Below are 26,311 nucleotides of genomic sequence, written 5' to 3' on the forward strand. Positions count from 1 at the left end.
CAGCGCGGGGCGGAGCCCGCCGTGATGGGCGTGGCGACCGCCGAATCAGAGTGGCGCTGCGGGGTGACGAGAGCCAATGGGCGCTGAGGAGGCGGGGCGCGGCGCGGGGGCGGGCCGGCCCACGGCGTGCGGAGGTTGCTATGGCTGTGGCCGGAGAGCGGCCGCGGCGCGGACCAATGGGAGCGCTCGGAGCCGCTGACGGACGCGGCTGCGGACCAATGGTCGCGCGGCGCGCGGCGGCGGGGGCGGGCGGTGCGGCGGGGGGCGGCGGGGCCGGCGCGGCGCTAAAGGAGCGCGGCGGGCGCGGGGCGGAGCGGGCGCGGCGGAGCCGGCGGGCGGCGGGCGGGCGGCGGGCGGGCGGCGGGCGGGCGGCGGCCGGCGCTGCACAGGTGAGCCAGCGGGGCCGGCGGTGGGGCCGCGGCACCGGGAGGGGGGCGGCTCGGCGGGGCCCGCCCGCGGCGGGGGTGTGGCGGGGGCGGCGGGGCCGGCACACAAAGACCCCCTTGTTGGGCCGCCCGCCCGCGCCGCCCTCCCCCCCGCTGCCGGTGCCGGCCCCGGCCGCGAGAGGAGGGGGCCGTTCCCGGCCGTTTTCGGCCATTTTCTGCCTTCCCCGCGGGCCCCGGGCGGGGGGCGCGGGGCCGCGGCCGCTGCGGGCGCCGCCGGGCCGAGCCGCGGCCGCCTCTTTGTCCTTCGGGCCCGGCGAGCGGCAGCGCGGGGCGGCCCCGGGCCCGAAGCGGCTGCTCGGGCCCGAGGCTGCCCGCCGGCCCTGCCCTGCCCCGCCGCGCCCCCCGCCCCCCTTTTGTTCACAACGTGTCCGAGGGTTTTTCTTGGTTTTTTTTTTTTTTTTTTGCCTTTATTCGCACGTCGTCTGTTGGGAGTGCTGGATTCCTGCATGATAAATGTGCTCATTTGTGTGTTTCATTTGAATGCCATTGTTAGCGGAGCAGCCCTGGCTAGGGAGAGCTGCAGCTTGCCTTGCTTCTGCAGAGGGTCTTTTGTGCTGGGCTTTGTGGGGCTGGGAGCCCGGCTGGGGGAATGACCCTGAAGGTGTTAGTGCTGCCCGGGGTTTGGGTTTAGCTCAGAGCTGCTCTCAGTCACTCACACCGTTGGTGTGTGACCGGTGCGTGCACTCTTCTATGAATGCGTTCATCTCCGTCTGCACTCTTTAATTCCCTGGGTGCAATGATGGTTCATTTCGCTGTATGAGCTTTATGTGACCTTCAGGTTCCAGGCCCCTTGGTGTGTAAAAGCGGAGTGCTGGCTGCTCCGGGCTGTGTCTCACCTGCCTGGCACCGCTCAGGAGCTCACACCGAGGGCCATTGGCACGCCAGGGTGGCACTGCCGTTCCAGGGCTTTGTTAGACCTTGGGCTGGAGCCTGGCACGGTGGGGATAGTCACCTGTCTCACGTGGGTTTCAGAGCTCGTCTGTTTCATCTGTCGGTTTCTCCAGCCAAATGTGGCTTTCATTGACTAAACCGTCAATTTCCTGGCGGAGGAGTCCAGCTGTCGCTTAGAGGTGTGCCCTCGACGGTTCCATCTTTGTTCATGAAAATTTTCTCTGAGAGGCTCTTCTAAAATACTTTAAATGTTGAGTCATCATCTCTTGATTTGAATTAAGCCATCTGTGCTAAGGGATCTGCTCCTCACACCTCTGAAGGGTTCAGTGACTTCAAGGCTTGCTTTGCACTAAAGTTGGACAATGTAACAAATCTCTCTGCTTTAGCTGGAGACACAATTATCGTGTTTAATTACACGTTCTTCTCGGGAGGGTTGGGTCGCAGAACTTCCATCGGGGCGCGTGCCATAGTAGGAAAGGTGACAAATGCAGTTTGGGAACCTCCGTGGCTTTGTTCCCAAGCTGGCCTTTGGGTTACCTGCTGGGAAAGGATTCCGTAGCCAGTGTGGAGTTCTTCAGCAGGGAAGGTGGTGTGTGTTACAAACCAAGACGTTTAAAATCCTGAGGACCAGGGGTCAGGCTTTACCTTGGTGCTCTGTGGGCAGTTGCAGCTGGATCTGGCAGCCCCAGGAATCGTGGCTGTGATGGCAGGAGCCTCTCTGGGTAGAGGCAGCCAGGTAAAATGAGTGTGCAGGGGCTCTTGTCAGTCAGTGGTTTTTCTTTCTGCTTCAAATTACCCGCAGAGCTGTTGGAAAATCCAGCATCATTCCTTGCAGTGCTTTGAGCTTGGAGGTAAACTTGAGATCTGGAGACATTTTTTGGAATATGGTGATGTCAGCACTCAGGACTGAGAACGGGAGCTGGCTGTAGAAATGCAAAGCTTTTTAGGGAGAATATGAGCAAGGTTTAGCTGCCTGCATGGCTTTCAGAAACCCAAAGTGTCCCAAGTTCTTGTCTGTAGCTGAAAATCCATTTTTAAAACTCCTCCTTGCTGCCTTCTGGTTTTTGCAGCAGAATCCACTGAGCAGATTTATGGGTTTGTATCTATCTCTGTATTTTTGTTTTTCACTGTTCCATCACAGCTGAGTTTACTGCCAAGCTCCTGCTCTGTTTGCTCTCGTTCCTTATCTAAGCCCAGCACACAAGTGTGAGCTTTTCTTGCTGTGATGTCTCTGCCTTGCTGCTGCACAGCTGGAACCCTGCTGGCTGTCCTGCACTGGGTTTGGGTGGCACTTGACAGGTAACTGAGCTCTTGTGTGGCACGGGTGTGTGAACAGAGCCTTGGTTGTGCAGCAGCTCCTCCAGGCTGGGAGCACTGCCTGGTGCTGCTTCTCCCAGAGCAGGAGCTGGTGCTGGATCACTGGCTTGTGATGCTGTGTGTAACGTGCTCCTTGCTTTCCCCTCTCTCTGGCAGGGTGACTGGGAGCAGAGCCCTTCTCGTGCCGGGATGGCGCAGAGGTTGGGCCAGGAGGATCCGGAGCGCTACCTCTTCGTGGACAGGGCTGTCATCTACAACCCTGCCACCCAGGCTGACTGGACTGCCAAGAAGCTGGTGTGGATCCCCTCGGAGCGCCATGGCTTCGAGGCAGCCAGCATCAAGGAGGAGAAGGGGGACGAGGTGTTGGTTGAACTGGCGGAGAACGGGAAGAAGGCGCTCGTCAATAAAGATGATGTTCAGAAGATGAATCCTCCCAAGTTCTCCAAAGTGGAAGACATGGCAGAATTAACCTGTTTAAATGAAGCCTCTGTATTGCATAATTTAAAGGATCGCTATTACTCTGGGCTCATCTATGTAAGTAGTAATTATGGGATCCATTCTGGGTGCTAATTTAGCTGACCTTACCTGATTGCCATCCCTGCTGTCAGAGTAGGTCCTGGCTTTAATTTTGGCAGCCTATATACTTTGTATCCCCAGCATTTGCATGAGTCCAAAGTCTTTTTCCGTGCTGTGTACAGGTCAAGAGTTCTGTCATAAAACAAATAATACATTTCTGTGAGCATCTTCCAGCCACTCAGTGTGCCATGGCGGCTGGAGGGGCTCTGCTGTGCTGCTCCTTGGAGCACTTGCCTCCTGCTGAACTGATCCACTGAGCAGTGGTGAGTGGCATCCTTGAGCTGAGGGAGGTGACAAACCCTCGCTTTGCTGGATTGCTGAGGTTAACTGCTCATGTGAATGAGCACATCTCTTGTTTTAACTTGCCGTGTGTTAAAAATGGCAATAAGAGGCTCTGCTGGTATTTAAAATATGAAGTTTGGGAGTACTGCGAGTGTGAAATGTCTTTTTGGAACTGAATATCAGCCTAGTGGCCAGGAAGGGATGTGTTCAAGTGCTTAAAATAAACCAGTAAGATAAAGCTTGTTTTTTTCCAGTGGTTTTGAAGCACTGATTGAACATCTGGCTTATCAGCATCTTGCTCTGGAGTTGGGAATCGCAGTGCCCTTGGTGCTGTGTCTGACCCTGCTCCTCCCCTGGGCTCTGTCCCAGGTCTGTGCCTGCAGTCAGGAGCAGCTCCTGCTCTCTTGGCAGCCTGGCTGCGCAGTGACTGTTGGGTCAGGGAGTCAGGAACAGCTACAAGGAGACTTTCTGTCTCAAAAGACACTGGAACATCTGCTTAAATGCTTGCTTCACTTTTTATAAACACTCCATTTTATTTAGTCCTGATAGTTGGCTCATATTCCCCTCCATCTGGGGATTAGGGGGTACATTTTTAGCTTGACCCTTGATAGTATTTGGACTTATTAAAAATTATGTTCAACTACAAAGTGTTTTTTCTGTATTTGTGTGTCTTTGTCAGCTTCCTCCTCCAAGGCCTTACATCAAGGTACTCATAGCAGAGCTGGGTGAAAAATACTTCTGGAATGATTCCTGCATAAGGAAACTAATGGCATAATTAATGGATTGAAAATCAAAAGTAAACATGTTGATAGGTCAAAAGTTTCCAGTCTATGTATCAATCCTAATTATGGCTGTTAGGAAATTCATTACAATTATTATAGCCCTATTTCATGATGGAGGTTAAAAACCTGCAGGCTTGAATGTCACAGCAAGCTCTAGTGCAGGGCCTGCAAACACAGGCCCAGGTGTTTGTCGGGGTGCTGGCACACAGGGCACGGGATGTCACTTTGGGTCTGACAGTTCCCCTGGCTGCCTGGCTGCTCCTGCATGTGGGGTTTGTGAGGTCCTGCAGGTGCCTGACCTTGTTCCCTTCCCAAAGGGTTCATCCCGCTCTGCTGGGGCACACTGGAGCTTGTTCCTTGTGTGATGCTCTGCCACAGGGGGGTCACTGCATGTGGGGTTTGTGGCCTCCCTGCCCAAGCTGGGAAAGCCTGGTTGGGCTGAGAAGCTCCAGCATTTGTTGGGCTTTGCTGAGTACAGGGATGTTGCTGGAGGATGCTGCTCTTCCCAAGAGCCCTGATTCAGTGCAGCTGTAGCACTTCGCTCCTGGGCTGAGGTGTAACCTGGCTTGCTTGGTGAGGGTGTGCAACAGGGCGGTGTGGGGTGTGTGGGGGACTGGATGCTGCAGGGATTCACAGGCCAGAGGGACCCTGCAGGAGCTCAAGCTGCTGGGGGCTCTCTGTGGCATCCCTGAACTTCATGGATGTGGCGCTGCTGCTGCTGGCACAACCCAGAGCCATTGCCCACATTCCTGTTTGCCTGGTGTAAGGAAAAGAGCCCAGGTGAGCTGAGCTCAAGTGAGTTCTGGTGGTTTGGCCGTGCTGACAGGAGCTGGTTAAAGCTCTGGTTGGATTTCCAGGTTGTACTCCCATAATAACCAAATGAAAACTGTGTATTTTGGTGTTGGTCTCAAGCAGTTGAGGTGCAGGTGGTGAATCTGATCAGGTCTCCTGGAATTTCCCAACAGGCAGCCTGGAGTGTTGCCTTTCTAGGAAGTGAAAGATGCAAGAATGCCGAGTGAAGCAGACTGGCCACATGTTTCCTGTCTGTCCCTAGAAAGGAAAGGAGCGAGCTTTGGGTGGCTGCAGTCATCTGGCTGTGATCTGTGTCCAGGAACAGGAGGCTGACTAAAGCCCGCAGTGACCTGGGCACTGATGCTCCCTCCAGGAGTTTCATGTAACATCCAAGTAGGGGTGGCCAGCAGTTTCTGGAACTTGCAGCATCTCTGCTGCCTGCCAAGCATGGTGATCTCAGGCTCTGAGCACCACTGCTGAGCTGGGGGAGGTGAGCAGAGTGGAGAACATGGAAAGTCAGGGATTGTGAAGGCATGGTGTGACTGCTTGGTCCTGTCCCTCTGGGGTCTGCTCATGGCAGCACGGAGCATGGAAAGGAGCAGGATTGTACAAGAATGCTGGGAAAGGTGGTTGGAATGTCAGTTATGGTAATCCCAGTTTGATTTGGAGATGAAATAACTTGCTTGCTCCGCTTCAACATCATCTATTGCATTGGTTGTCACAAGGTTTATTTGGAGTGTTAGTGCTGTTTCTGTGAAGGTAGAGCCACCTACAGCAGGTAGTTTGGTTGTGTTTTTATTGTTTCTGCCTTTGCTTGGGATTTTCACTCTCCCTTGTGTTTCATGGCTGAACTTCCCCAAGTCCTGTGCTTTTCTAGGGATATCAGTGTTTCTTACCTATCATTTCAGTCACTAATGCTCTGAATTGATCTTCACATCCTGCTGGAGTGGGCTGTGAATGCTTGTGAGTGTTGATTCTCCAGTTCAAAACTGAGCTGCTGGGGCTGCCCTGCTTTGGAGTGGCCACCTTTAATCCTGGCTCCAGGTTGCATTAGTGACATCCCTCAGCTGCAAATCAGGAGCTGGAGGTGGTTCACTGGGAGGGCACCCAGGAGGAATACCCACAGGCTTAGGAGGCCCTTTGAAGATTTGGAATAAACATGATTTTGCTCAGACTGGTTTTATGGTGCTTCCTGAATATCCTTATCCCATGAACTGAGTTCCAGGTGACTTTCTGGGGGTGTTGCTTTAAGAAAGGAGCAGTTCTAGTCAGAGGTTTTCACTCACTGGAGTCTGTACCCTGGCTGAGGAAACATTTTTATTCTTGTAAGGCCTGCATGTCAAATGCCACTGTGGAGGTTTCTAGAGCTTGGTTTGTGCTCAGGTTGTGTCTGCAGAACATGATTTCATGGGGGAAGAAGCCTTTGGGTCAGAGAATGAGATGGAGAAGTGAAATCCACTGGGAAGAGGGGATGGTGAGGGTCCCTCAGCCCAGCATGCTGCTCTTTCAGGACCACACTTACTTCTTTGTCACAAGCATTAGGTGACACTTTACCCAGCAATTTAAAGCTTTTTTGATGGCCAGAAGGACTCTTCAATCCTGCTTTTAAAAATGTATTTTAAATTTAGAAACATCATCTTATGTACTTCTGTGGACAGAAATATCCTGTCAAAGCCAGTGGGTCTCTCATGGCCGTGCAGGTTTGGCACAAAGTTGTGATTCTGCAGGGACTCCAGGAGGTGAGCTGCAGCTAGCTGCTGTTAATGGTCTGACTGGTGAGTGCAGGTGAACATGGAGCACTTCTGGGGTAAATGCACATTTCCCAATCCCTGGGTCTGTAAATTTGAAGCCTGAGTGCCTTTTCTGATGCTCTGGCAGGGCACAAGTCTACCCTGTGCACTCAGAAGTTCCCAGTGCAGTGAGATGGGATGAAGGAATTGCTCACACACAGGGTGTAATTAAGCTTAGGTATTAACCAAGGTATCCCAAATTCCATGTACTTTATAGTGATTTATTTTAAAACCATTGCAGTTGCCACCTCTGTGGTAGGCCCAGCTTTCCTGGATAAGCCCTTGCTCCCAGGTGCTTGTGTGGCTTTGTGATAGCCCCAGAGATCATTGCAGCTTCTCCTTAACTGCTTCCTGCCCCATTGAGCCAGAAGGACTGAAATGAACAGAGAATTTCTCACATGGTGACTGTGCCAGTGTCCAGATGGTCCCTTGTGAGTGGAGGGGGCTGTGGGGAGCCCTGGGGGGCTCAGGTGGGGACAGGTACCCGCGGTGTGTGTGCTGTGGGGTGAGTCAGGTTGGAGTGAAGAGTTCTTGAGGAAGGACAGCAAGCTGGTGAAGCTTGGGGAAAGGTTTAGATACAGCTTCAGAGTCCCCCAAGCTCCAGTGAACTGTGCATTATCTTCCCTTCTCACTCCCCCATGGTTTTTTTTTTTTTAAGCCAAGACTTTTGGAAAAGCGTTGGAAGCTGTTTGTGAGGCTTTGAGTTCCTGGAAGCCTCCTGCTGGTTCTGCTCTCCTGGCACAGGGCTGCTGCGCTTTCTGTGCACCAGTGAAGTAGAAAACGTGCTCAGTGTTGTGCAAGTAAAGCGCTGCAGCAGGTATTTGTTGGTAATTGCAACTGTTACCTCTGTAATGAGTCTGTAGCCCTGTTATTTCACTTCTGAATGTACTTTCTATTTTATTGTAGTAGGAGAGGGAAGGAATGGAGCCGTGGCACAGGCCCCAGCTCCAGAGCCTGCTGTGGGTGGCAGCTCTTACAGCCCTGCACTGGAGGAGCTGTCTTTAAGCTGTTCCTTCTGCTAAGCTGCTGCCTCCTGTGAGGCCTGAGTGTAACCTAGAACAATCTCTGCTATTATATAAGCATCTGTGTTCTAATTGCTTTAATTTTCCTGCTGGTTCAGTTGGGAATGTTTCACGTTACTGAGTGTCAAAGATTGGTATTAAAAGAAACCTGCAAGAAATGGAGTTTGTTACTTAATTCTCTTTCCTACCACAAGCCAGTCACTGGATCTGATACCCAGCATGTGGCAGAAGTGCTGGGATTCACTGGTGGAGCTGCTTTGGCACAAGAACTTTTATTTATGTTGACTCTGATTTTTGGAAGACTCATAAATGTGCTCAAGTTGAGGGAGCTGTGTGCAGGGTTAGAAGTGTCTGAGGGACTGCAAGGAAGTGAATTAGGCAAGCAGAGGTATGAGTGAGGGCTTGTTCTTGTCAAAGTGTGTTTCTGTAAAAAAGGGTGGGTAGAAAGGAGCAGCAGTTTGCTCTGTTCTCTCCTGTGCAGGTGCTCGGGGGGCTGCATTGTGCTCAGGACACCCTTCCAGCCCTGTGCCTGGGTCAGAGCCGCTGCAGGGCTGTGTGTGGGGCAGTCAGGCTCTGACATGCAGCTCTCCAGCAGCCTGGTGGGTGGATTTTAATTCTCCTGTGGCCCTGCTGCAAGCTCAGCTCGTGTTTTATCTCTGAGCAGTGCTGAGGCAGTTTGAGCCCAGGCTGTGACCCTGAGTGTGTCTGTGTAAGAGGAGGAGCTGGCAGGGCACTGTTGGGCTGGGGGTTCTCTCTGACACATCACCTGAGGGCTGTGAGTGTGGAAACTCAGCCCTGCTGAGCCTCTGCTCAGCCCCAGCTCTGCAGAACATCCACATCATCTATAGTGTGGGCTCAGCTTTTCCATTCCTGCCTGCTGGGTGTGTTGGGTTCCTTCCCTCTCTCACTCTCCTCCTGGGCTGCCCTGCATGGATCTGTGGCTGTGATCCCCAGGCTCTGACCTGAGCTTCCCAGGCTGCTCCTTGCCCTTGCTGAGCACCCTTTGATTCCAGTGCTGTGCCCACCCCAGGACACAGCCTCACCTTCATCCCCTCTGGGGAAGAGGAGTCCCTGCCCTTCTTTATGGCTTGGCTTAGATAATTCCAGGGAGAAAAGGTGAGAAGGTGTGAGAAAACCGTGTCTAGGTCAGGGAACTCAGCTTGGAGTGTGAAAGGTGAGTCTGTAACCTCAGGAAGTGAAAACCAGGCAAAGAAAATGCTCTGTTGGGGCAATTTATCAACTGGAGAGTGAGCTCCACTCCCTTAGTATGGGATAATGCTTAAAGCAGTGCTGGGCTGGGCATGGCTGGTTCCTGTTTCAGCTAATAATGAGACCTGGCTAGATGCTTACTTCAGCTTAATTATTTATGTAGTAATAGAGTGGATCTGTCGTTTTTCATATGTGAAGAATTGCAGATAAATATTGAGCCTGTATTTGGGGTGATGGTTAGATCACCACACTGGTTGTTACAGTGCCCAGCAGTACCTGCATGGTGCTGGTGTCTCAGTGCTGCTTTGAGGAGGCCTCTGCATGGCCTGGCAGAGCAGAGGTGGTTTCACTTTGGAGTAACTCCCCCTGTTTGCCAGTTGTTCACTCCCTGCCAGACTGCAGGGATAGAGTGGGGTGTGAAACAGGCCAATGCCAGGATCCTGAGCTCTGCAGGTTTGGACAGCTTACCAGAACCCAAATTACTGCATGATAAACTACTGGATACAGGCTGGAAGCATCTGGAAACCTTCAAGCTGCACATTTAGTGTTCTGGAGGGGAGCTTGTATAACCCAGCCCTCAGTCAGAGTCTCCTTTACTGCTGGTGTCTGGAGCCCTGCCTGCAGAGTGCATTCCAGCTGTCCTGTCCTGTGCTGGGCTGGTGCTGGCTATTCCTGAGGCTGGAATGTGTTCCAACAGCTGATCCATCAGCTCAAGGTGAATCAGCATCTTTGCTTGCCTTTCAATTCTTAATGTGCTTATCCACCTCTGTCAGCTGAAAAATGAATGAGGGCTGGTTCTCCCTCCAGCTTGGGCTGTTACTGGAGCTCACCCAGCTGATCCCTGACTATTCCATCAGAGTGCACAGGATAGAGTTCATTCAATGGGTGTCCATTTGTTAAACAGATGTGTGTGTATTGCTGATAATTTCTCCTGGGGCTGCTCACCAAGAAGCTTTTTTGAGGGGTTTTAAACAGTCCCTACTGTTCATGTGTTTGGTTTCCATGCACAAAGCCCTTTCCTGCTTTTTTAGGCCCGGTGATTCACTGTGAGACTTACAGTTATAAAACAGCTGTGGAAGATTTTGGTACCATTTGCTCCCTCCCAATTAAATTTGGCTCATTAGAAGCATCCTTTCTGTGCTTCTGTGCCTGCCAAGCCATGAAGCCAGCCCACCAATATGTTCATGTATTGCTTGCTGCAATAGATGACAGTCAGGAAATTGGGAAAATTCAATTCCATCTTCCTGTGAATAAATGAAAGTAGTGCAGGGTGGTGCTGGTTTGGGCAAGATCTCATTTTGAAATTCTGCAGGGAAACAGCAGGAGAGGAAACTGGTAACACATTCAGGAGATCAGGGTGCTGGAGTTCAGGGTGCTGCATGCAAAGAGCTGCCATGGCACAGAGGGATAGTCTGGGATCCAAGCATCTCCTTTCGATTTAGTTTCAAATAAATGAACCCAGCACTAACAAAATGTAGAATTTTGTGTTTCATAACTTCTAATTTAGCCCTGTTCAATACAGAGTTTCTTCAATTAACCCTTTTCAGTTGCCTAGGTATTTGTTGGCCTTCTCTGGTTTGGTTATGTTGGGCTTTGCTTATTCCATTCCTTCCAGGTTCACAGGTCCATCAGCTGCTGCTGCAGGAGATAGCTGGACAGGCTTCCAGGTTAGGTGTTATCAGTAGAGGTTTGTTAAGTTTATGTTTCTAGGTTATTAATTCTTTATGTAGCTAAAATAGTAACGTTTACTCCATGCTTGTGCTGGGGAAATAAACTAAAGATGCCAAAGCAACTGGAGGGAGGAGAGAAGGATCATCTTCAAAGAATTGCCTTATCCCATCTTAATTTATTTTTTTTTTAATTATTTACCAGATCAATTTATTTATGTCTAGGCGAGGGCAGTGATTCTGGGGAAAGAACAACAGCTTTCCTTTGGGAACATTAAATGCCAAAACAAAGTCAGAGTTCTGGATGAACCTGCAGAGCAGTCAGGGTTGTGTTGCGAGGGGATCACCAATGCAGGTGGGTTTGCAATAATTCCCTGAGAGCTTTGGGAGTTCTGTCCTTGCTCAGGTGAGCAGCAGCAGCTCAGCAGGGAAATGGCCAAACTGAGGATGAGGAGCAGCAGCCCAGCAGGGACATGGCCAATCTGTGAGGATGAGGAGCAGCAGCCCAGCAGGGGAATTGCCAGTCTGTGAGGCTCAGTGGGTAAGGAGTAGAGCAGAGTGAGCATCCAGACCCCTCCTGGAGGACAGAGCCCTGCTGGCCCCAGCTCCTTGTGGTGCTTTGCACTGCTCAGGGCTGTGCTGGGACAGCTCTGGGATGGACTCTGGCCCTGGGAATTCCTCTCCCAGCTCTCAGCAGTGACCAGCTCCCTCCTGAGCTGTGCCTGCACTGGAGGAGCACAGGGGAGGTGCTGCTCCCTGGCTCTGAGCTGGGATTCTGTGCTGGGCTTGGCAAACCTCTTCCTTCTTCTGGTTGCCCTGTCTGGAAGGCTGGGCTGGAACCAGGCTTGTGGCATTCTCTGAGCCTCTGTGTCACTGCTGGTGGTGGCAGAGGGATGTGGGTGACCTCAGCTGGGCACAGGGAGGCTGCTGGGAAGGGGTGCCTCTGTTGAGCAGTTAATTGGCTCCTTGCATGGCTGTAGCAAGCTGTTGACATCACTGTCCTGCCTTCCCTCCCTTCCCCAGGGAGCAGGAATGGATTTGGGCAGGGAAGTGCTGCAGTTTGCAGCCAGCTCTGGGTGACATTTGTCTGCAGCACTATCCAGGTCAGTCAGGAGGGGCAGGAGCACTGATGCTGGCAGGAGGGACAGTGGTAGGAAAGAGGCTGGGGAGGAGCTGCCCACCTGCCAAGAGCCCCATGTTATGTTGAGTTAATGACTGATAAGTTGTTCTTTATGCTTGGCTCGGTTGCCCTGATAAGATGTGTTTCCTTTCTCTTGAGAAATAAATACCTTGTTGGGGTGGCAAGGCCCTGCAGTTATCATCCAGCAGATCTCACCAAAGCAGAGGGAGTATTTTCCTGCAAGGACATAAGATGTCCCCATGTCAGGACACCTGGCTGAAAACCAAGTTCTTTTTCTTTGCTGATGGTGCTGCTGGATTCAGTTCAGAGAACACCTTCTGCCTGTCTTGCCAGAGGCTGGTGGAGCTGTAGAAAGGACAGGGGGACGCCTTTTCCTCCAAATAAAATCTTTTATACTTACAAAGGAAAAAGGAGGCAGACTGCAGCAGAAATACTTTTTAAAATGGACAAATGTTCTATCCTGGGTAACCTGCTGAGTACTCTGGGCTCTCAACAGCTGTTAAAGCTTCCTGTTTATTCTCCCCATCCTTTTTCTCCTCTCAACCTGCAGAGGTAAGAAATGTGGTTTTCCTGACATTCAGAAGGGTATTTCCTATTTCTGCCAAACCTGGTCTCTGTTGCTCCCTTCCTGAGCTGGTAAAGATGGGAATTTCAGCAGTGATCAAAAGGAACTGAGCATTTGAGGAGACAGCAGTAAATGGAGAGATAGAGATTCTGCTTTCTTCAGAGCAGTCAGGGAATGGAGAGATTGGATATTCTGCTTTCCTGAGAGCAGTCAGGTGTGGTTGCTGCTGGAGGGGCTGTGACCAAGCAGATTCCTTGGACAGGGAGCACCCAGGAGCTGTGCTGTGTGCAGGGAGCAGTGTCAGAGCCCCTGATCCTGGGCTAGTCCAGGCTCCTCTGTCCTCCTCCTAACCCAGTGTCTGTGGCTGCCTCCTTCTGCCAGGGCTGTTCTGTCATGGTTCCTCAGGAATAACTGCAGGAGCAGGGATGGAGTTTGCTGCAGGAGACTGCTTGGGTCACAGGGAAATGCACCCTGTGGGCACTGCTGGGCTCAGTCCTGTGGCACTCGAGGCATTTTGGCTGATCAGAAATGTCTCAGTGGAATCAGCAATGTCCAATTTGTGCTGGTTCCTCCATATTCTGGGAGTCCAGTGCAGCCCCGTGGCCATGGCTGCAGTGTGGGCTCAGTCCTGTGGCACTTGGGGCATTTTGGCTGAACAGAAATGTCCCAGTGAAATCACCAGTGTCCAATTTGTGTTCCTTGACACTCTGCTTGTCCACTTGTGTGCAGTGTCAGCTCTGCAGGGAGGGTGTGAAACATCTGCAGGGCAGATCTGTCCCTCAGCTGGGCTGGCAAGGAAGGGAATGAGCCCTCTGTGGGATGAAAAGGGCTGATGGCAGGAAGGATGGACAGTTATGAGACAGGACAGCAGAAATGATGCTGGTTTGACATATGCTCTTCCCTCATCTAGACTATTTACCAGAGCAGTGGATATTATCAGTTCCTTCGAAATGAAACTAACTTGGAATGCACATTTTACTGAAGGAGGTGAACATCAAAAGGTGTCCATAGAGCTGGAACTTGGCAAACGGAAGAGAGATTTAAATGTCTGTGGGAAAGAGATCAGATACTCCTCTTCAAATTTACCTAGCCTTATTATCTTTAAATTACTTTTTATGCAGGTAATTAAAGAGCCTTTTAAGACAACTAGAAACCAATAATTTGAATATAGCATGTTCTTTGAGTTGCTCTACAAAAAGCACCTCAATTTTGTTTTAAGATAGATATTCTAGAACCTGTGAAAAGGCTTTCTGTTCTTTCCGACTTTGTTTCAATACTGTTTACTAACAGAAATGTTTGTTATTTTTTTCTTTTCCCAGACCTATTCAGGGCTGTTCTGTGTAGTCATAAATCCTTACAAGAACCTCCCAATTTATTCAGAGAACATTATTGAGATGTACAGAGGGAAGAAGCGCCACGAGATGCCACCACACATTTACGCCATCTCCGAGTCTGCCTACAGGTGCATGCTGCAAGGTAAGGAGCATCTGGGCTTGGACACTGCCTGGCCACCCCTCAGTGTCCCTGCAGCTGGGGTTTGCCATGTGCAATTGGGGTTTTAAAGAGGGGAGAGAACCAGGTTTGTAACTCACTGAGGTGCACCAGCACAGCCGGGCTGGGCCATTGCTGCTCTGGGAGTTGTGGCAGAAATACTTTGTTCCTCAAAGAAAAGAGCTAATTGCATGCCCAAAGATGTTGTGCACTGGCTCTGGATGAAGGAGGAGTGAAAGAGTGGGGTTGAAAAAGCAGTGCTATAAAAGTGCTGGTGTTTGGCAGCTGCCAGATAATCCGAGGTGACAATGCAACAATGGGGGCTTGAGTTCAAAAAGGGGTCAGGGAAATACTTAACTTGGACGAATTTGTCTTTTTCTCCTGACTGATGTGTGTCTGTAGCAGAATAGAGTGAGTTCATGGAGGGCTCATGGTTTGAATTTTGGCTTTAAGGCTGTGCTGGACAAACATGAAAAGTGAATCTGATGTGACAGAAATGAGCATGTGCTGTTGAACTCACACACTTGCTTTTCTGACACAGGATTTTGGAAGCACAGCTCATTCCAACACTGATTCCTGTTCTGGGGGCTGTTGGAGGTGTGGGGACAGCAGCATGTTGTGTGTGTAACCACCTTGCTCTGCACACCTTGCTGGTGTCGTCACCTGAGCATTTATATTCCACACCTGCCTGAGTGGACCGAGTGAAAGCCCAGAATTCTCTTCCCCTCCTTCCAGCCTAGTTTGGGCTGGAAGGAGGGGAAGAGCTGTTTGACCTACTTCACACAAACTGAGGGAAAGCTGTTTCTGCTGCCAGGTTAAACCATTTAATTGTTAACTTTTGGTTTTTTAGACACTTTAAATACATCACGCAAGTCTTTGTTTCTTGATTTTTGACTTTGTCTTTAGAGCTGCTTAATAATCAACTGCAGGTTGCTGAGTGTCCTTTCACCTCAGCAGAGCTGTGCCAGCAGAGAGGTGATGCAGGGACAGGCAGAGGAGCAGCAAATTGGGGCCACCAGGAGTTGTTCTGCTTCCCATGGATACCTGGGGCTCTGTTTTCATGTGTTTTTGTCAAAGAAACTCTGACTTCTTGACCAGAACAACAACCTCTAACAGCGCAGATCAGAGCACCCCTAATAAGTGCATGTGGAATAATAGCAGGGCAAACCTTAAGATTTATTTTAAGGAGTTTATTGTAGCAGTCTCAAGTGGATTGTGATTAAGTGCTTCCCAGTCTGAAAGCACCTCTTGAAATGGTCTCAAGAATGCACTGAAATGTCCTTGAGCCAAATGTCCTCTAATAAAGTAAGTCAGTGTCAGCAATCACCACACTCCAGGTGCTCCATATATTTGCTCACATACCCTGCTGGAATTCATTTGTATCTCTGGAGATCCTGCTACATGCAGAAATGTTACTATTTTTGGAAGGTGGAATTAAAATAAATGCACATAGTGATGTATGTTTGGTTACAGTCCTCTTTTCTTTCCTTCTGATGCATGGAGGTTTATATTTTGTATCGAATCTCTCTGTGCTTGCTTTTTGGTTTTGATAGCCTGAGTTCTCATCTTAACTAATGAAGGCATAGCTTGGAATAAGAGTGGATGAAACCCATGCAATGGGATCCATTATTTAGGGAATAACTTGTTTAAGGGTAACAAAATCTGTGTTTCTAGTGCCCTTCATCTGTATGGAGCCACTCCCTGTTTGTTTTAGGCAGCATTTGCAGGAGTTGGTGAATTTCCCATTGATGATTTGTCTGCACAGGTGCATTGCAGGGATAAATAAAAACTCCAACCCAGGCGTGAGTGCTGGTGAGGGGGAGCAGTGAGTGTTTGTGCCAGGTGGAGTGGGGGGCTCTGCCACTGACCCTGCTGCAGAGACACTTCAGGGAACTTTGTCTCCATGTAAATAAAACTTGCAGCTACAACAACCAAGGTTTTGTAGTCGTTAGAGCTCCAAATAATATTTGTCTAAACAGTAACACATTATTCAGTTTGTTTCTGGTTATCAGTGGCAACACAAGGTCAGCTACTGAGTGTGCCCAGTGCTTGGTGAGGATGGGTTTTCCCTATCAAGTATTTAACACAATGTGCAAAATGTCCCTCATTACTCCTAACTCTGCCCTGTGTTTTAGTCAGCACTCAGTCTTCAATGCAACAGAGAATTTGTGTCAGGAAGTTTTGCCTGGTAGAAATGTGTCTGTAACCATTAGCTGGGTTAATCAAAGCTCTTCAGATTAATCATCAGAGGTGTCTGCAAGCATTTATGTGCAGCAGAATCCTTGGCTGGGGTGCTGTTGCTGATAAGTTACTGACACATGCTTGTAAAAGTGTTGCTGTGCAGTTCCTGTCTGTTCTGTGCACATAGCTGGGCTGGTACATAGAGAGAGAGGAGTTTTTCCAGGATTATTGAAGTCCTGCTTCTGCTGCTGCAGCATATCCACAGGTTCCTTTTGATAGGAATGGCTGCTGTGTTTCAGTGTTTGACGTCTGAAGTTTAATTATTAGGATTTAGACCTGAAATTGAAACCATAGGAATGCAATTCCTTTGGAGAATATGACCTTCCCCTAATAGAAATATCCCGGCCACTAATCTAGATTAATGAAAGTGGTTGGCTGGATTTTTCTGGCCTGTTCAGTGGTATTTTGTGCAGTATAATCATGTTTATTTTCCTTGCAGCTAATCACAAACTACTCATTTCCAGGTGTTTGTGAGCTGTTTACTGTGATTAACAGGATACCTGGACCTGAGCTGTGACTCTGAGCAAGCTGATTCCTGAAACCACAGTTTTACTGTGCTGAGAGTTGGGCACAGTGAGTAAAGTGTTACTCAGGCTCTCAGTGCTTTCATGCCTCTAATTCAGAGCATGGAGACTCACAGCTCAGCTTCCAGCTTCTGCTTTGCTGAGGTTTTGTGTGTTTAAATAAGAAAATGGAGATTTTAATTTAGATTATGAAAGCAAAGGGTTTTCTGGTCAGCAGAACTGGTGTGTGTGCATCTCCATAGTTATTCCTTGTGTTGAACATTGCTGGAACACTCTGAATTTTCCTGAGCTGGGGATACAAAGGAATCCCTGCAGTTCTCCACGTGTGCTGTGGCGGAAGAGTGTGTGTGGAAGCATTGCTGCCTGCCAGCCATCAACCCCTGCTCTGTCCTTCACCCCCTGAATAATTTCCTATTTGGGGGCACATCCTGCCCCCCTGGCTGCCCAGGCCAGCCCTGCCTGTGCCCTCTGGGGAGGGAGGAATGGCTGGAAATGTGGGGCAGTGCTTGCCAAAGACAGAGGGCAGGGGCTGGGGGAAGAGTCTGACACACAGAATAGATCTGAGAGCCCATTTTGGAGGGGATGGACTCCCCAGGCACACAAAAGGATTTCTGGGAGGTGCAGGGTTGCTCTCCATGGCTGAGTGTTTCAGATGAGCAGGTTCTGCAGGGAAAAGCAAACTCGGGCAGTGCAGGGTGTGCTGAGTGCTGCCCTTGCAGCAGCAATTGCATTAAAGATTGAGTTGAAGGAGCTCTTGTTGGAGACAGGCAGGGCCTGGGCTGCATTCTAGTTATGCCAGTCAGGGTTTCTCTTCAGGAAAAGCCTCATTACCCAGTGCCTGACCGCAGCAGATAGTAACCTGCAATTCAGCTTTCCAGACTGGATTTCCCCTCTCTTTCCACCAGTAATTATTTTTCAAAGTGCTGTGGTGGTAGGGTGTTACTTCACAGGTGGTTTAGTGGATTTCTGCTGCACTTTCCCTTCATTTCCCTGAGGGGGAGGAGGTGAAGCAGGGAGTACCCATGGCCAGGGGTGATGGGCTGGAGCAGAGCCCAGCACTGGGGTAGGGCTGAGCTGGCCCCACACAGCATTGCTGACATGATCATAAGGAATTGCTGTCCTAATCCCTGGGACAAGGTTGACCTTAATTCTGCTTGGTTATACAATTTGCAAGCCTTGCTAGTGTTCTTCAGTCCTGCCCAAAATTATGGGCCATGAAAATTTGCCACAGAGCAGGATTTTCTTTGAGAAAAAATGAATTTTCTAGGGCTGATAGGGCTGTGACAATACTTTACCTGCAAGGGAGATTTGATTGTGCAAAAGCAGCACTCACAAATTTTCTTCTAGTGCTTTTTCCACAGATGACTTTCTCTTTTCCCTCTTCCCTTCCAGTTTTCCCACTAGATTTCTGGAGGAAGTGTGGCTTTGTTTTATTGTGCCTGTTTATTCAGTGACATACAAGTGCTTCAGAGGAAATATTGAGGAAAACTTTTTGACTTTTTGCTGCTAAAGCCCAGCTTGCCTGTCAATATTACTCTTGTATAATTATGCTTAGTCTCCTTTTTATCCTGTTTCCCTGAGGACATCTTGATGAGCACCAAATTAGCACTGATATTTTAGGCCTGCCTTTAATCCTGTTGCAGAGAAGGTTTATCGGAAACAGCCTCAGAGGGGAAGGGAACACTTGGTGTTGGAGGAGCCAGAACTGCCTACAGGTGCAATGCTTCTGCCTTGAAAACATCTTCTTGAGCTATATTTGTAGTTAATCTTGATTTAAGTCCTCCCTTGGGGGCATAGCCACCCCCAGCTACGGAAGACAAGAATTGAAAGTGAAATAAGACAATTTTTTTCTTTTAAAGGTCTATTAAATCTATTAAATAAAAATGAAAGGGGGAAAAATTGCTCTGAGACTGGAAAAGTTGGGAGTGATGGTTGGTGTTCTCTGTTGTGAGGAGCAGATGGAACCTGATAAATGTGCCATGAATGTTCTTGGTGTTTTCACTACATCTTGACTTCCCAAAAGGGTCCCCAAGGCCTTTTAAGGAGTTACAGAGTGCAGGATGATGATCCCAGCAGAACTGGCTGCTTGGTAAATGTCATGTGAAGGATTTATAGGTCCCTTTATGGTTACATTGAGAATTCTGGGCTTTCACTTGGTCCACTCAGGCAGGTGTGGAATATAAATGCTCAGGTGATGACACCATTAACATCCAGATTGCTTGTACACCTCCAGGAGTGTCACATGCAGTGTGTGCATGGCTGAGTGCAGGGAGATTCCTGAAGCAGGAAACACAGTAGAAAAAACTGAAATCCATCATGCTGGAAGTCTTCTGCCTCATTATTTTTGAATTTGAAGTAGAATGATAAATACTTCTGTCAGCTGAACTTGTTTTGCAATATTTCATCTCCTTCCCCTCACCTTTGTGTTCTGGCTATTGGTATTAAACCTGTGGGATTCAGGGGCTGGGAGTTGTCAGGATTGAAATCACTGCACTTTGCTTGGCCAGCTGTGAATGGCAGCAGGTACTTACTGAGCTTACACAATCTAGTTCTAGAAACTGCATTTTAAACTTTTTTTGTTATTGCTGGAAAAGTTTTAGTGCTCTGCTGACCTTTGTCCTTCTCTGTGTCAAAATGTGACTGAGTCCCTGTTTGTTGTTCAGCTCAAGGTTGGGCACTTAATTAGCAATGATGACACTTTCAGTGCACAGCTCTCTCTGAAGGCTTAATTGCTTGGAAGTTGACATCTTTTTTATGTAATTTCAGTAACTTTGTTGTATTTACAAATGTCACAAGGGTGACAATTGTTACATAAGGAATTTTTAGTTTCCCTGGTGCCTGGGTTTTCTTCCCCCTCCTGAGGTGCAGTGCTGCAGTAGATGAGCCACTTCCATGGGCTTTTTCGGTTGATATTCTGAGCAAGCAGAGATTACTTTAATTTTAAAACTTGCTATGCAAGCTGGCCTTATAATTGAATTGTGACTGTGCCTACAGACAGGAATTCAAGGCTAAGTGCTCCCAACTTGGGAAATCATTCATGAGATGAATCATTTTGTGTGATCACTCAGTCAGCACCTGCTCCTGCGCTGAAGCTTTCCTTTAAATTAAACTCCTTTTATTTCTAGGTAGTTGTGAAATGGCTAATTTGCTCCTGCTTGGCCCAAGCCTGGGATGACAGGCACAAGCAGCAATGCCTTGATGTAACAAAACCTCCAATGTGCTCTAATCTCGGCAGCAGCGTGAGAGCTGTGCTGGGCACAAAGCTGGCGTTTGTCAGAACTGCTGCATTCCTGGGCTGCTGAGCTGGGAGTGCAGCTATGCTGCCACTGCCAGCACTTGCTGCAGCTCCTTTTTCCTCCCCTTCCTCTTAAATTTGTTGGTTTTTGGCAAGGGAGCAGCAGAGCAGGATTTATCCCATGGCCAGTGGGGAGAGGTGAGGGCTGCTCTGTCCTGCTCCTTGTCTGGGACCCCAGAGGTGGGGACTGTCCTGCTCCTTGTCCTGCTCCTTGTCCTGGATCCCAGCAGCACAATTGCCAATTTCTGTCTTGGTGCATCTCCAGCCTCCTCTCTCTTGTCCAGGATTGATGCTCTCAGGTGTTCCTGGCAGGCTTTGGAGCCTTCCTCAAGGACTCAGGGTTGCAAGGTGTTGTGCATCTGTTTCAGAGAAGAAGGTGAATAAAAGCTCATGGCTTTCTGGTCACCTTGGGCCATTCAAATTCATCCTGTTCTAGGGCTTTTTCAAAGCCATCAGATGGTGTGGAGAAGGAAAATGCAGAAGAAAAAGCAGGAAAAAATAGATGTCTACCTCTTTATGTGTATCTGCTGTGAAGTTGCTCAGGGAAGTTCTTGCAGAAAATTGGGGGAAAATAGCAGGAAATCATTCTCTGAAGGGTTAGTAAATGGAAAATACTGAAAATAGAAAATTTTCAAGAACTAAATCCTTGATCTCAGAGATGGAATAGTTGATGGACTGTGCTGCACAAAAACATTTGGCAGCAGAGCAGCCAGATGAGAGCTGCTGGAGCCATCTCTGAGGGTCCTGCTCAGAATCTGGAGACCCCTGTGCTCATGATGAGCTTTGCAAAAGGAGTTTGATAACAATCCTAAGCAAAGGGGGCTGTAAGCAGTGTGAGGAAAGGCCTTCATATGGGCAGAGAAGTGGTTAAAGATTGGTCAATCCTTCCCATTGTTTTGTGCTTTTTGTGGTTTGGGAGTTGCTGCTGCAGACCCTGGAACCTGCATTCCTCTGTTTGTGCTTTTTGTGCATGAACATCTTGGGAAAGATGAATTCCCTTGGTAATGCTGGAGCTGCTGCTGCTTGAGCAGGAGCTGAAGGGATGAGGGGTCTGGGGACATCTAAAAGCAGCAGTGGCTGTAAATCAGGTAGAGAGTGTGAGGAGTGAGTGGGAAAGGGATCCATCTAAGAAACATTTTTGCCATAGACTGGACACATTTTCTTTCTAATACATACAATCTTTTCATAATACATACAATCAATGTATAAAATGTAATACTTTTAGAATACATAGACTTAGAATGCCAAGCACAAACACAGGTGAGAGCCCACATGCAGAGCTGCCTCCAGCTCAGGCAGGACTTGGAGCTGCTGGAGCCAGGCCAGGGGAGGCTCCAGGTTGATGCTCTGAGGACTGGAGTTACTCAGCCTGGAGAAGAAAAAGCCCTGGGGAGACCTTAGAGCCCCTTCCAGTGCCTCAAGGGGCTCCAGGAGAGCTGGAGAGGGACCAGGGATGGCGTGACAGCACATAGGGGAACGGGTGTAAACTGCCAAAGCAGAAGTTTAAATTAGAGATTAGGAAGGAATTGTTCCCTGGGAGGGTGGGGAGGCCCTGGCACGGGGTGCCCAGAGCAGCTGGGGCTGGCAGTGCCCAAGGCCAGGCTGGACAGGGCTGGGAGCAGCCTGGGACAGTGGAAGGTGTCCCTACCATGGCAGGGGTGGAGCTGGAGGATCTCTAAAGTTCCTTTTTAATGTGCACTTTGTACAGCCCTGCTTTGAGCAGAGAGGAAATGGAACAGGAGACATTGAAAGAACAACCAGAATGAACAAAACTCCAGTAAGGAAATGACAATTCAGGTCAGATGTAACAGGAGTCGTAAGTGGCAGAGGCAGAGGGAATGGGGAGCCTCTCCATCCTTCTCTTCCTATGCAGGAACAATCATTACTTGAAATTTGCAGATAATGTGTCCAAAACACCAAAAAGAAGCAAATTTTTTAATAGCGGAGCTAAACTCTGTGCCTCAGGATGTAGTGGGGGCTTAAAGCCTGGGTGAGGAACACATGGACAGGAGTGCATGGATCAGGAATACATGAACAGGAACACATGGATCAGGAAACTGGAGGAGGATTTGGTGGCTGCCATGAGTGTCCATGGCAGGAGGGTTTGGTGGCTGCCATGAGTGTCTGTGCCTGGCCTTGCTCTGGGGGGTGATCTGTGCCCTGTATGTGGCTGGACATAGCACTAAACCATGCCCTGCAGTGGCTCTGCTGTCACATTGCTGTCTCTTCAGTGCAGTTGAGGCAGGATGAAGCAGCTTGGGAAGGAGGTCATTGCAGTGAGAGTTGCCAGTCCCCTTTGTTGAGTGGTTGGTGCTTGGTTGTTTGTTTGGAAAGGAGACGAGCAGAAGTTAAACGAGTGAGCTTCCATGGCAGATCTTAAAGCTAAAGGGCCTCCTTGAGTCATTCTCTCAGTGGACAGTGTAATATTTGTCTAAAAAGAATTATTCAACATGGGAAGTAGAACAACTTAAGCAGGGCTGATGGAGAATGGAAGCCACTGCTGTGCTGAGGCTCTGCAGTCCAAATAAACCCTGTCCAGCCTGTGGCTTGCCAGCTCCTACTAATCTTGGGTTTGTGCTAAGCAGAATGCAAATAAGGGCTGAAATGTAAGTGTGGGGATGGCCTATGTGGATTTTCATTTCTCCTGGGAGGGCTCCTTGTGTGAATGAAGGGCTGGAGGAAGGCAGGGATCTGCTCCCCTGTGTGCCCATGGCTCTGTGGGTGTCAGAGCAAGTCCTGGCAGCTCTGGCCAGGGCACTTTTCCCCTCTGGATTGTCTCTGCCCTTTAGCTGAGCTGCTGAAACCCCTGTGAGCCCCAGGGCACTGAGCTGGGCACTGTGGGCATCAGGAGCCCTCACCCAGCCCATGGAGCTCCCCTAGTTCTCTCCAGACTGCAGCTGCCCTGTGTGCTCTGCTTATCTCCTGAATCACAGCAGATCACTCTCCCCAGAGCTGCTGGGATTTGTTGGGTGAGCAGTACGTTACCCATGAACTGCTGTTCACAAACACAGCAGCTCTGCTGCAATTTCTGAATTAATTCTGCTAAAGCTTCATTAATGGTCGTTAATAAAGGGAGTGAGAGAGTGACAGTGAAAACTAAACCATATTTGAGGTTCTTCCAACTTAATTAGGGCTAAAAAGTCAAACCAAGTGCCAGTTGTGGCTGCTGTGGTGGGGAATGCTGCAGTGGGCAGGACAGAGTCCTGTTTGCTTTGTCCTCTCTGCTGACTCAGCCCTGGCTGCCAGGCTGAGCACGTCACACTTTTCTCCTCAGGAATTTGGGGAATTTTGGGCTAATGTTGCAAATACCTCTCTCATGATTTGTGATTTCTAAACCAGTCTCAGTTCCCAGCTGGGCCAGTCCCCCCAGGCTGGGGCAGTGCTGGGTGAGGGAATAACCAGTGTGGCCACCTCGTGTGCTGGGACAGGCACACAATGCCTGTGTGTGGGTCACTGGAACAAGGGCAGGGTGAGCCAGGACTGGGCTTTGGGTGACCTCTGCTATGTATCCTGCTAATTATTAACCCCATGTGCTCAGCCAGCCCAGACCTGGAGCGTGGCTCTGTGATTTATCTCAGGAAGGGACAGAACCACATCCAGCCAGCAGGACAGACAGCGTGCAGAGGAAAATGGTTCTGATTTGCAGGTCGTTATTGGTCCTTCCTCAAACCCAAGCACAAATTCTGGTAGATCATTCACTCTGGCACAGCCTTTCCTTTTCCTGTCCAGAGCAGTGATCAAATGCCACCCCCATTGCTGGAGCTGACATTTAAAAATTCCTGCTTTTTTGGGAGGTGGAGGAGGCAAGTTCTTTGGCATTTCTCAAACAGGAGAAATCAAAATCCTTGGCTTTCTAAAAGGAGCCCTGTGCAGGGAGCAGAGGGCTCTGTTTATTTGTTTATTTGTAGGTGGTGTTTCATGCTCAGGTGCCACTCAGCCCACCCCAGGAAAAGCCTTTTTTCCCCTCCTTTTGAATAAAAGCTGTTGTTATTTTACCTTCCCAAATAGCAGAGACACCTGGAGTGTTTCCATCAGTGCTCCACCCCACAGTGAGGAGGTGTTTGACTGACCCAGCCCTGGAGATGCCCTGCAGCAGGGGCAGGAGGGAGATGCTGCTTGTTAAGGGTGTGTGGCCGCTGGAGCTGCAGCTCTCAGGCAGCAGGGGAAGTGCAGGAGGCTCTGGCTGTGCCTGTGCTGTGTCAGGCTGAGTGGGGACACCAGGTGAGCACAGGGCTGGAACTGCTGGGTGATTGAGGGCAGCCCTGTGGAGTGGCCTTTGGGACAGGGTTGATGGAATTGCCCATGGAGTGATGGCTGAGCAGTTTCAGTGCTCTGAGAGAAAAGTATCTAAGCACTGATGGAGCAAAGCTGATAAATATTATTTGATAAATATTATTATTCTAGGACTTTAAACCACTGGATACCCATGAGGAGTAGGCTGCATCTGAATTTGGTATAAATTAATGTTACACCTTTTAGGAGAAATAATAATAATTTCTGGGAGTTCATCGCTTGACAGTTTCAAAGCAATAAGGGTTGGATGTAAAACCCCACCAATATATGAATGAGCTGGTGATGACAGGGCAAGAAGAAAGAAAATAAGTGTAGTCTGAAGGTGCACCAAGAGAGATGGCTTCTCCTGAAGTGTCCTTGAGAATTTCTCCCTTCCAGAGTTCCTTTCAGCTGCTGGAAGGATAGTGCAGTGATCTTGCTCACCTTTCTAGGAGATACCTGTGGTGTTTCCATCCTTCAGTCACCTGAGCCCTGCCAGGGAGGGTGACAGTGACACTGCTGAGTGTGTCACGTCAGGTGCCTTGGCTTCAGCTTCTTTAAAACTTTAAACACGTGTAACTTGCTGGAATTTTGGTGTTAAAACTCAAAATATCAATTTTGTGTTATTAGCAAGTGTCCTGCTGCCTGCAGAGCTCCCTGGAGTGTTGGATGGGTCACTGGGGGCACAGTGCTCATTTATTCCTGCAAACTGGCTTTATTTATTTATTCCTGCTCATTTATTCCTGCCCTGGCTTTGGGAAGCTGCAGAGCTGCACTGAGGAGGGTGAGCTACCCATGGAGCTGAAATGCAGAATAACCGGAGATAATAATGCAGAATAACTCTTGTGGTGCCCAGGAGTGTGCCAGGGCACATTTGGCCTGGTGGGTGTCCAGCACACCAATTTGTGCCTGTCACTCTTGCTGCTGGCTCTGGGCAGAGGTGTTTGTTGGGAGTCACTGGCACAGTGCTAAGTGTTTGATGATGGTTTAGGGAGTAACCAGGCAACATTTTAAAGGCAAACACAAATTATAAAGGCATGCTTCATCTCTGTAACCAGATCTCTCCCCATGTTTATCAACCCAGCAGGAAAGTTGGAAAAATAAAATAATTGGACTTGAGGAGTGGCAGGTTGGGGACACCTGTGTGCTCTCCTTGTCATGTGGCATTCATGGAGCAGTGCTGGGAGAGTTCTGGCAGCAGAAAGTCTGTGCTGCTGGGAAGGTCCCTGTCCCCCAGGCACTGCCCTGTTTTCACAGAACTTGTCAGGAATGTAATTTTTAAATGACCTTGGCTAGATTGATATCTGAGCCTGTTCACCTAGAGCACAGGACACACACACAGCAGCTCCTTGGAGCTGCTTCCACAACAAACAGGAGCCAAGAGCTTCTCCTGGGCTGGGCTGAGTGGCACCTGAGCATGAAACACCACCTACAAATAAACAAATAAACAGAGCCCTCTGCTCCCTGCACAGGGCTCCTTTTAGAAAGCCAAGGATTTTGATTTCTCCTGTTTGACAAATGCCAAAGAACTTGCCTCCTCCACCTCCCAAAAAAGCAGGAATTTTTAAATGTCAGCTCCAGCAATGGGGGTGGCATTTGATCACTGCTCTGGACAGGAAAAGGAAAGGCTGTGCCAGAGTGAATGATCCACAGGAATTTTGTGCTTGAGTTTGAGGAAGGACCAATAACGACCTGCAAATCAGAACCATTTTCCTCTGCGTGCTGTGTGCTAGCCTATTGCTTTCCCTCCAGCCTGAGCTGGGAAAGCAGATTTAACTGTTTTCACGGGGCACACTTGTTTCATTAAAGAAGGGATTGTAAGACAGTCAGTGTCTGTATAAAAGTCACTGTTTGATAAGAATTGCAATCCGAGACAGGTTCAAGCCCAAAGCAGGTAAGGCACCTGTGGAATTGTTTTCCCAGGTCTGTGAATGAGTGATAATTCCAAAAATGCTTTTCTGGCTGGGCACTTCACCCAGGGAAGCTCCAAATGCCTTCTCCCATTCAT

General features: G+C 49.3%; 1 protein-coding gene across 4 annotated transcripts in view; it reads left to right on the forward strand.

Annotated features, from left to right (window-relative positions):
* The first annotated feature begins 352 nt into the window (after positions 1-352).
* The window catches only part of MYH10 (myosin heavy chain 10), an 84,198-nt gene continuing 58,239 nt past the window's right edge, over positions 353-26,311 (forward strand). For all 4 annotated transcript variants that reach the window (XM_074555317.1, XM_074555319.1, XM_074555318.1 and 1 more), the window contains exons 1-3: positions 353-389; positions 2,811-3,188; positions 13,800-13,956. In XM_074555317.1, the coding sequence (XP_074411418.1) occupies positions 2,844-3,188; positions 13,800-13,956 (502 nt within the window). In that variant the 5' untranslated portion in view covers positions 353-389; positions 2,811-2,843. The remainder of the gene's footprint in view (positions 390-2,810; positions 3,189-13,799; positions 13,957-26,311) is intronic.

The sequence above is a fragment of the Zonotrichia albicollis genome, chromosome 19 (genome assembly GCF_047830755.1).
Source record: "Zonotrichia albicollis isolate bZonAlb1 chromosome 19, bZonAlb1.hap1, whole genome shotgun sequence".
NCBI lineage: Eukaryota > Metazoa > Chordata > Aves > Passeriformes > Passerellidae > Zonotrichia > Zonotrichia albicollis.